Source organism: Pongo abelii, chromosome 19 (assembly GCF_028885655.2).
Source record: "Pongo abelii isolate AG06213 chromosome 19, NHGRI_mPonAbe1-v2.0_pri, whole genome shotgun sequence".
NCBI lineage: Eukaryota > Metazoa > Chordata > Mammalia > Primates > Hominidae > Pongo > Pongo abelii.
Genome location: NC_072004.2, coordinates 41,605,870 through 41,614,635, shown reverse-complemented (window position 1 = coordinate 41,614,635; position 8,766 = coordinate 41,605,870). Strand labels below are relative to the sequence as shown.

The 8,766-nt window shown below is 49.9% G+C and overlaps 1 protein-coding gene across 2 annotated transcripts in view; it reads right to left on the bottom strand.

Annotated features, from left to right (window-relative positions):
* Positions 1–3,793: 3,793 nt before the first annotated feature.
* KSR1 (kinase suppressor of ras 1) overlaps positions 3,794–8,766 on the bottom strand; it is a 169,871-nt gene continuing 164,898 nt past the window's right edge. For both annotated transcript variants that reach the window (XM_054535603.2, XM_054535602.2), the window contains one exon: positions 3,794–6,930. In XM_054535603.2, the coding sequence (XP_054391578.1) occupies positions 6,852–6,930 (79 nt within the window). In that variant the 3' untranslated portion in view covers positions 3,794–6,851. The remainder of the gene's footprint in view (positions 6,931–8,766) is intronic.

Below are 8,766 nucleotides of genomic sequence, written 5' to 3'. Positions count from 1 at the left end.
ATGCCCTAGAATTTGCAGACTAATTCCTTTGAGATGCTCCAATAGACTGAGGCCATGTGTGCCATCTGCACTGTCCATCCCCATTATGTTCCTGGATCAAGTACCAGTTTAAGGAGTAGACAGTACAAGGGGAGCAGAAAGGAGAGAAAGGAAGGGAAATTCTTTGCGATCCTCTCAGACACCAGGGACAATTTCATCATGGCACATCATTTGTAGGCAATCACAAATTGATTGGGATACGGAACAACTGGAACTCTCATTCACAGCAGACTGGAGTGTAAAATAATCCAGCTTAGAAAAATGAACAGGGTGTGGTGGCTTATGCCTATAATACCAGCACTTTGAGAGGCTGAGGCAGGAGGATCACTTCAGCCCAGCTCGGGAAAGGTAGGAAGACCCTGTCCCTACATATAATTTAACAAACAAATTAGCCAGGTGTGATGGTGCACACCTGTGGTCTCAGCTACGTGGGAGGCTGAGGTGGGAGGCTCACTTGACCCCAGGAGGTCAAGGCTGTACTGAACCCTCATCACGCCATTGCACTCCAGCCTGGGTAATAGAGCAAGACTCCGTCTCAAAAAATTGAAAAATAAAAAATAAAAAGAAAAACTGCTTGGTGAGTTGTAATACAGTCAAATATCTACTTCTATGTTCTGGCTTTTCTACTTCTAAAAAATTACCCAAGAGAAAGAAAAATATATTTGCCTGTTTTTAACAGCTTTACTCATCATTGCCCCAGGCTGGAAACAGTGCAAATGTTCACCAAAGGAGGAGGGAGAAATGAATTGTGGTTTTCATACAACAGAGTAGCCCTCGGCAATAAAAAGGAGCTAGGCCACAGGAAACATCAATGGGCCTCACAACTGAGCAGAAGAAGCCAGATCCAAACAGACACAGGCTGTGAGAATTCCATTCAAGTCAAGTTGAACAACAGGCCAGAATGGCGTCACCCTTGGGGGTCTCTGACTGGGAGGGGCAGGAAGGAGTCTTTGAGAGGCTGGAAATGTTCTGGATCTGGTTCTGGGTGGCGATCACACAGGTATTTACATCCATTAACAACAGGCTGAGGCTGGGTGCAGTGGCTGACACCTGTAATTCAACACATTGGGAGACTGAGGAGGGAGGATTGCTTGAGCCCAGGAGTTCGAGACCAGCCTGGGCAGCATGATGAGACCTTGTCTCTACTAAAAATCAAAAAAATTAGTGGGGCATTGTGGTGCACGCCTGTAGTGCTGGCTACAGGAAGGCTGAGGCAGGAGGATTGCTTGAGCCTGGGAGGTTGAGGCCATAGTGAGCTATGATCATGCCGCTGCACTCCAGCTTGGGTGACAGAGCAGGACCCTGTCTCAAAACAAAACAAAACTCAAACAGAAAACCAGGATCTGTACATTTTACTCTACCTAGACAATATTTCCATAAAATACTGCTAAAAGAAAAAATCTCCCAGAGCCCAAGGAGACACAGGCACAGCTCAGAGTTCTAGCAAATCAGCACCTTAGCATCACCTTGAGCCTTGGAGGTGAGTCACAGGTAAGCAGCCTCACTATTGAGTCCAGCCCATAAAGGAGGGTCCTCTGCTCCACACCCTGCCTGGAGGGGCCCCAGTCATACCCAAAGGCTGACGTGTTTTTAGACTAATCAACACAGTAGGGAGACACTTTGAGGCACAGTTCCGGCACCCTTCAGTCACCACAATCCATTCCCAGTGGTTAACCCTGGTCTTCAGGGGATGAGAAGCAGCCCTCGTGAATGTTTCTTCTCAGAGCTCTAGTATTCAAAGTAGCAGACCTGTCTCAGAGGCTCTCTGTTCTCTGCCCTGTAGACTGAGGGATCTTTTCAAAATGTGAGTCTGCCACCTCACACTCATTAGCATGGCTATGATTGAAAAAAAAAAAATCCAGAAAATAACAACTGTTGGCTAGATTGTGGGTAAACTGGAACTCTGTGAAAACAGCATGGCTGTTCCTCAAAAACCTCAACATAGAATTACTATATGATCCAGCAATTCCACTTCTGGGTATATCCCCCAAATAAGCAAAAGCAGGAACTCAAAGAGACATGTGAACACCCATGTTTGTTGGAGCATCATTCACAAAAGCCAAGAGGTGAAAGCAACGCATGTCCATCAATGGATGAGGGGTCAACAAAATGTGGGCCAGACATACAATTCTATAGATAGTACGAATAGCCCACGTTTGACTCTTGGCCCTGTCACTTAATTCTTGTGTGATCTCCGATAAGTTCCTTAATTTCTCCAAGCTTCCTTTCCTCGCCCATAAAATGAGGCAAATGAATGTGAACCTTAGAGAGATGCTATGGGGATTAAATGGGCTAATGCATGAAAAGGACTTGGGGCTGAGCTCCGCACGTAGTGCCCACACACCAGCACCTTTAGAGTCACTCCTGGACTGCACTGATCCTGTGCACAGACCCGTTCACCTTCACCAGTAGTAGAGTTCCTCAAGAAGGAATCCTTCCATCTGCAGTGACACCTCCAGCACAGAGGGCCTCGGCAGGGCAGTCAGTGATGCCCGTAGACACCTGAGTCCTGTCGTACAATGCAGGGGGCCCTGGGTTGTCTCGTCCAGTTCCCTTTGGAAACCTCATTGTATTGGTACAGCCGTACTGAACCACATTAATCACTAAAACATGCATGCGCATCCCCCCCGCTGAGAACAAACATTCTCTTTGAGCGTATTCTACCTCCATAAAGTCAGCTATATGGTTCTAACTGCTTCCTAATGGGCTAGTTAACAGTGCACCTCTCTCCTGCAAATAGACTATGACAAAACAGTACTTTGTTTGCCTCACTCAGTAAATCCAGTAGTAGTTTAAGGCAGCATTCGCCAACCTTTTTGGCACCAGGGACCAGTTTCACGGAGGGCAATTTTTCACGGATGGAGGGGAATATATGATGGTTTCAGGATAAAACTTTTCCACCTCTGATCATCAGGCATTAGACTCAGATTCTCCTAAGGAGCGCACAACCTAGATCCTTCACATGCGTAGTTCACAACAGGGTTTGTGCCCCTATGAGAATCTAGTGCCGCTGCCTAACTTCGTCCTATTGTGGTTGGAGAAGATGCTTTGTATGTTATGTTTAAATCTATTGAGACTTAATGTGTGGCCTACCACGTGGCCTATCCTGGAAAATGTTCCACAACTTAGCACTATCTTATGAACACAGTAGGTGCTCAGTAAATGTCTGATCAGCAAATTCCCAGACTTCTGGAGAGGTTCTGGAGTGAAAGCTGTGGCCCGAGTCCTGGATTAGCCACCCTGCAGCTGTGTGATCTTGGGTGAATACCTTAACCTCTCTGTTTCTCATTTTCCTCAGCTGAAACATCACAATTCTACCTCATGGCCTTGTGAGGATTAAAGTGAGATGGTGTTTAGAAAGTACCTCTTCTCCACCTATCTGTATATATAACTGGCAATGAGGGGCTCCTAGATATTGGATTCAGATGAACGCCACTTCATCCCTCCAAGGCTTCCACAAGGCTAAGGCATCTCCAGCTCAGGAGATGCTGGGCCTGCTCATGGCTTTGTTGCTGCTGGGGCCTGGATGATCTTCCTCTGCACATTGTGGGCCATTGACACTGCCTTCTCCATTCCTCCATCTGTTTAGAAACACCTGCCACTGAGGTCCTGGCATAAGTTCTTCCTTTGGAAGGAGCTCCTTAATCTATAGACCAGGTGTTCAGTCACCCCAGACCTATCCATTCCCATGCCACCCATCCAAATGGTCCCCAGGACTCAGCTGGAACTGACCAAAGCAAACACAAGCCCCAGAACACCTTGGTATAACTTTATTCACAAACTCCAGACACCCAGGCCTGGCTTAGCACAGAGGGCATGTTCTTGCCAGTGGCAAAAAAACCCGATACAACATGTTTGTTAATACTAACCATTTTAATTTAAATTAATAGCATGTCTGGAAGACAAATGTAGTTGATAGAAAATATAAAAACTTTACTGTACAAATTTTACATCACATTCAAAAAAAGCAAGTGTGTGGCTTGTGGCCACAGAAGATGCTAGGTTTGCACGCTGATGAGATCCTGGCTAACACTGCTGCATAGCACAAACTCCAACTGGCTTCACATTTACGTCTCCACCCTCCGCCTACACCAAATCAACAGAGAATAACACAGGTTTCCAGGGCTTGCCATTCCTCTCTGTGACCTCAAGAGGAAATAACGTAGGATGACAGAGGGTGTTTTGATTTGGCAACATGGAGAGATCAGCTTTGCTACACACTGCTCACAACCCCAAACTAGCTAGGATTCAAGACTTCGAGTTAGACAGAAACCCAGGGGGCTGCGGCTCTGGTGGTTAAAGGCAGCAGGGCTTCAGAGGTGAGGCTGGAAACTGGGGATGCCTGGAGGGCCAAAGCTTGGGTTCCACTCTCAGACCCCAGTGGGGACTTCCGCAGCCCCTAAGAGCTCTCCCCGAGCCCTCCCAGCCTTCTCCATCCCCTTCACAGTTGGCCGTGAGGGCTGAATTCACAGTATCTGTCGTCCTTCGTGTGGAGAGAGCACACAGAAGGGCAGGTGTGCCTTCCTAACCTCAATTCACAGTCACTGAAATACAAGGGGAACAGAGGGGACCATAATGGGGTGGGGTGGGATTCTTTAAAGACAGGCAGTGCAGAGGTGGCAGGCTGAGAGCCAGCTGCCCCCAGTCCTTCAGTTCCACCTTTGGGGCCCAGTGGCTTCTGGGTTCCTTGAAGATAACAGGGCCCCACCAGGTCATCAGTTCCTTAAGAGCAGGGACCGTGACTGTTCCTATCTCTAGGTGCCCAGGACTTGCAGAAGACCAAGTGCACTCTAGTTGCTCAATGAGCGCTTCTTTAACTGTGATGCTCACGAGAAAAAGCAAAACCCATACTGACTTTCTGTGGGCCTGTGCATGCCCACTGCGGCCTGGTGTCAGGGGTCGGGGAGGAACTGAGCCTACTATTCCTCCCAGTTGGACGGCTGAGTCCAACCATGGGGCTCACCAGTACATCCATCGGGCCTGCTCTTGCCTGGACAAAGGCCACCGCTGCAATAGAAAGATGAAAGGCTGGAGACACACGTGATCCCTGGGAAGGGGCAGGTGTGTGGGAGGCCAAAGGGATGATGGGGCAAAATGAGCAGTCCCACCATAGCACAGAAACTCCACACAGAGCTGAATCCACGTGGTTTACAGCCTCCCCACATGGACTGGGAAGGGTGAAGATGCTGATGGCCAGGCACACTGGCACTGTAATACGGCTGTGCCCTCCAAGGAGGGGCTGACCAAGGGATGCCAGGCCTGGAGAGGAGGCAGCTCCACAGCTTGCTGGCAGAGCAGCTCATTTTCTGCAGCATTTTGACCAGACTCTGGTGCTAGGGAAGGGGCTGGAGACTGGGGCTCTGCTAGGCAGGTCTTAACTGGAAGGGGTGGTAGCCACACCCCTCCCTCCCCAAGTCTGAGCTCAGAGCATGGTCACAGGTTCTGGGCCTGAATCCAATCACGTCTCCACTCCCATCACCCTTTTTCCTTTCTGGTTTTGGAGTCTAACGCAACCTAATCTCCACTTAAGGGCTCCCTTGCCATCTGGAACTTTTCTCTGCAGGTGAGAGTTTCTAACGAAGACAAGCGTGATGCTCTCACGTCAAAGACTTTTCCAAATCCAGCCCCTCCTGCTTCAAATGGACACAAGTAGAAGGCCTAATGGTGCTAAGGAAGGTTCTGCAGATGGGGGCCAGCTAGGTAGGTCTAAATGAAAGGGGTGATAGGCCACACACCACCCAGCTGAGCTCAGAGCATGGACAGAGGAGTTGGAAATGGGCTAAAGGGTTTCAGCAGGACTGAAATGGAAGAGGTGGGCAGTTCTAGAACCTTCTGGCACGACTGAGAAAGGGTTTTTACAATGCCAGCATCACCCTGTGGCTGGGAAGGGGGCTCAGGTACCTTTGCCATCTACTCCTCCTCCTTCCTCCATCCTCCTTGTTCCCACTCATCCAGCCCTCATGGTCAGATGTCAGTCAGGGACTGGGATGTATCTAAAAGCCAAGGCCCTGAGTCCCATCACCTTGGTGCCTGCCTGGGGGCTTCATCAAAGACTCACATCTGTACAAGCCATGGATGTTTCCTCACCTTGCAGCAGAAACCCTGGCTGGGAACCACCGGGTGAGTCCAGACCTTTTTTGGATTCTGTTTCTACTTTTCCAGCAGGAGCAGCCTGGATTACAGGGGTGAGAAGGTGAACCCAAGCTCTCCAGGAGCTCCAGACTCCATAAACTAGCTCAGTTCCTAGCCAGGGTTTCCTCTGCAAGACGAGGAAGGGGCAGTATCCCTTTGAAAGGACAAGGGGAGAGCCCTAGAGAGATTCCCCTGATGGGGTCTTGGGCCAAAAAGCAGAGGCCAGGTCAGACCTTCTGGGCTCCCCGCCCTACCCCAAGAACAGCTGCAATCACCATGTTTGTCTTCCTTCTGGCCCAGCATGGGTCCCTCATTGCCTACAAGGTCCTCAGAGGGGACGGCCATTTCCGCCATCCTGGCCGTCAGTGCCAGTGCATCTATGCACGGACTGTTTTTATTATTACCTATTGTAAAACATCAGGTTCACTCAGGAGAAATATACGTGTAAACATTTGCTGTCTGTCATGACAGGTTTGGTTGTTGGTGGTGTCATTTTAAGAAATAGCAGGTGCAGCTCCATCTCCCGAGTGGGGTTTATGGCGAACAGTCTGAATCTAGGACGCATGCTCCTGGTTTGCAGCGCTGGGCAGGCAGTGTTTTTTTGTCGTGGTGGTTGTTTGGATGTTTCAGAAACACATTTTAAAAAGAAAGAGATCAGCAGCGAAAAACCACATGGCTGGCTACATCTTTGGATTACTGGACTCCAGGACGCCCAAGCCAAACCTTTCAAACCGGGGTACAACTTTGCTGCTGTTAATGCTGCAAAGAGGAACAAAAACAAGAATTATAGCCCCGTTGGTCTTCATCAGAATTAGGGTAACACTAGCTCGGAAATGAGCTCAGCAGAGGACCTGGCCTCCAACAAGAAATGAAAATGATTGATTGGCCAACAGCCCTGGCAGAGCTGCCCCTGGTCATACTGCATCCAAGGCCTCAGCTACACTCCAAGTAGTTCTACTTGGAGCAGCAACAGTGGCTCATTCATCTCCAAGTCCCAAGCTCCCAGCATGCTCAGTACTGCTGTGGACTCCTCGGAATTGTTTTCTCATTTGCAGCCCAGGAAAGCTCTTGTTCCAAGTAGAACTGAGAGAGAAGAGAAACATGACCCCCAGGATACCAGGAGTGACAGGGCATGTTCCTTTTAGCAATAAACTCTAACACTTGGGTGCATCAGGGCAACCTGGAAAGCAGGTTGAAATGCAGATTCCTAGAGCCCCATTCCAGAGATCTGGGTTCAGCAGGTCTTGCTGGGGAGGGAGAACAGAAACCTGCATTTAGTAAACAGTGCAGCAACTGCCGCAGGGGACCCAGCAGCCATGCTCTTGACAAATGCTGACCTGGGGTCTGGTCTATGGCACACTGGGCAGCTGTAAAGGAAGTAACTTTGCCAGGGTGGCAGGGTGGGGACGGGGCAGAGACTTTGTTTTCATCAGAAAAATTGTCTGGAGCCAGGTACCTCTTTGCTTCAAGACAATTTTTCTGAGGGTGCCACTGAAGACACAACCCTTCCAAGCTGGTATCTTTCATGGCTACAGAACTTTCTGTATCTTCTGACCTAACTCTACAGAGGGGACTGAGAGACAGGAGCCAGCGCAGAGGGTTCCTGTGACCAGGGTGCCAGCCTCAGGGCAGCTCTGAAATCATTCCACTCCTTGTTGGACAAAATCCCCACAGGTTAAAAGCCAAGCCAACATCCTCCCAACCTCCGCCTGCCCCGCACTAGGCACACACCCAGTGGGAGGCTGGTGTGCTCAGGAGGGTGGAAGGCATCTCACTAAGGTGTTAGCAGTGAGACAGAGCCACCCAAACAAAAACAAGACCAGCCCTCAGAAGAACACGGGAGCAATCAGTCACGTCCAGGAAGGTAGTTAGAAGCTGCCCAGACCGCCTTGGAGGGAGCTCAGTTAGTAGGATCCTCTGAGAGCAGTTACTCGGGCATATGCAGGCCACATGGATAGGGCAGAGGGCCAGTTTTTAAAACAAAGCAAAAGAAGTAGCCTCAAGAGAGACGACTGGAGCAGCAGAGGTGGCATCCCCTGGGTTAGTGCCCGCATCTCATTTTGCATTTTAGCAGAAGTCACGGTGCTGAGTTGTTGATTAGGAGGAAGAAAGCCCCTGGTGCATGCAAGGCAGCCAGGCCTACAACCTACAGAAGGAAAGAGAAGAAAGCAAAGAACAGCGTCAGAATCACAGCCCCATGCGGAGTCTGTCGGGAGCTAGAGGTCTGGCCAGAGCAGCTGGGCAGGGGACTCCCTTTCTCTTCCAGAGAGAAAGGGTCATCCTGGACTCCATCCCCCAGGCTTGGCTGCACTGCACGCTCAGAAGGGAGCCTGGGCACAAAGAACCTTCTCTAAGCTCCCGCAGGGCACAGTTGCAGCACGTTTATAAAGAGGCTGGAACATGCCCACAGCTCCTTAGCCCTTGACGAGTAAAATCTACTTCCAAGAGTATTTCTGCTTAACTGGATTCTCTTCTCTTGAGCTCTGGCCAGGGGGACTGGGATCCTGGGGGCTCAAATCAACGACCAGAGTTTTCTCCGAGCCAGGGACAAGTCACCCGTTCACTCGTGGTGTGGACAAAGGCCCCGCCACATGC